Source organism: Corvus brachyrhynchos, unplaced genomic scaffold, assembly GCF_000691975.1.
Source record: "Corvus brachyrhynchos isolate BGI_N302 unplaced genomic scaffold, ASM69197v1 scaffold61, whole genome shotgun sequence".
Lineage (NCBI taxonomy): Eukaryota > Metazoa > Chordata > Aves > Passeriformes > Corvidae > Corvus > Corvus brachyrhynchos.
In genome coordinates this window covers 6,829,767-6,830,281 of record NW_008236478.1, presented here as the reverse complement: position 1 = coordinate 6,830,281, position 515 = coordinate 6,829,767, and the positions used below count along the sequence as shown (strand labels likewise).

General features: G+C 65.4%; 1 protein-coding gene across 1 annotated transcript in view; it reads right to left on the bottom strand.

Moving 5' to 3' along the window:
* The window catches only part of LOC103624635 (Hermansky-Pudlak syndrome 1 protein homolog), a 112,120-nt gene that overhangs the window by 110,948 nt on the left and 657 nt on the right, over positions 1-515 (bottom strand). Inside the window, exon 2 of the mRNA XM_017725869.1 lies at positions 59-168. Within this exon, the coding sequence (XP_017581358.1) occupies positions 59-168 (110 nt within the window). The remainder of the gene's footprint in view (positions 1-58; positions 169-515) is intronic.

Here is a 515-nt window from a genome sequence, read left to right as displayed (position 1 = left end):
CCGAAAGGCCCCTCGGGGCGGGCGTGCGGAGGAGACCCGCTCTCCCTCCCCGACTTACCCAGCAGGGAGAAGGCTTTCTGGCCGTCCCAGCGCCTCCAGGCCGCGGCCGCTCCGCACCGCCGGTGGAGCCCAGCGCAGCTGCAGCCCGGCTCTGCCCCCCGCGCGGGGCTGGAAGTCCGGGGAGCGGAGGGCTCAGAAGACCTGGCCGACACCCGCTCTCTGCCCGTCGGGACCCGGGGAAGGCTCGGCTCGGCTAGGCAGGCGGCCCCGTTCCTGCTGCTGGTTTTTGTTTGATTTTGATTTTGATTTTTCCCCTGTGCTGCCTCGGCCCCGTGTTGTGCTTTTGCAGAGGAGCGGTTGCTGGAGCGAGGGGAGCACGACATTTTTGCAGTCATAACTGATAAGTCTCCGAAATGCTTTCTCCATTGCAAACATGTGCATCTTAATGGAAACCATGGCCTCGCTCCCTCCGTCACAACAAGCGCCGCCAGCAGCGCGGAGCCCGGCAGGGCTGG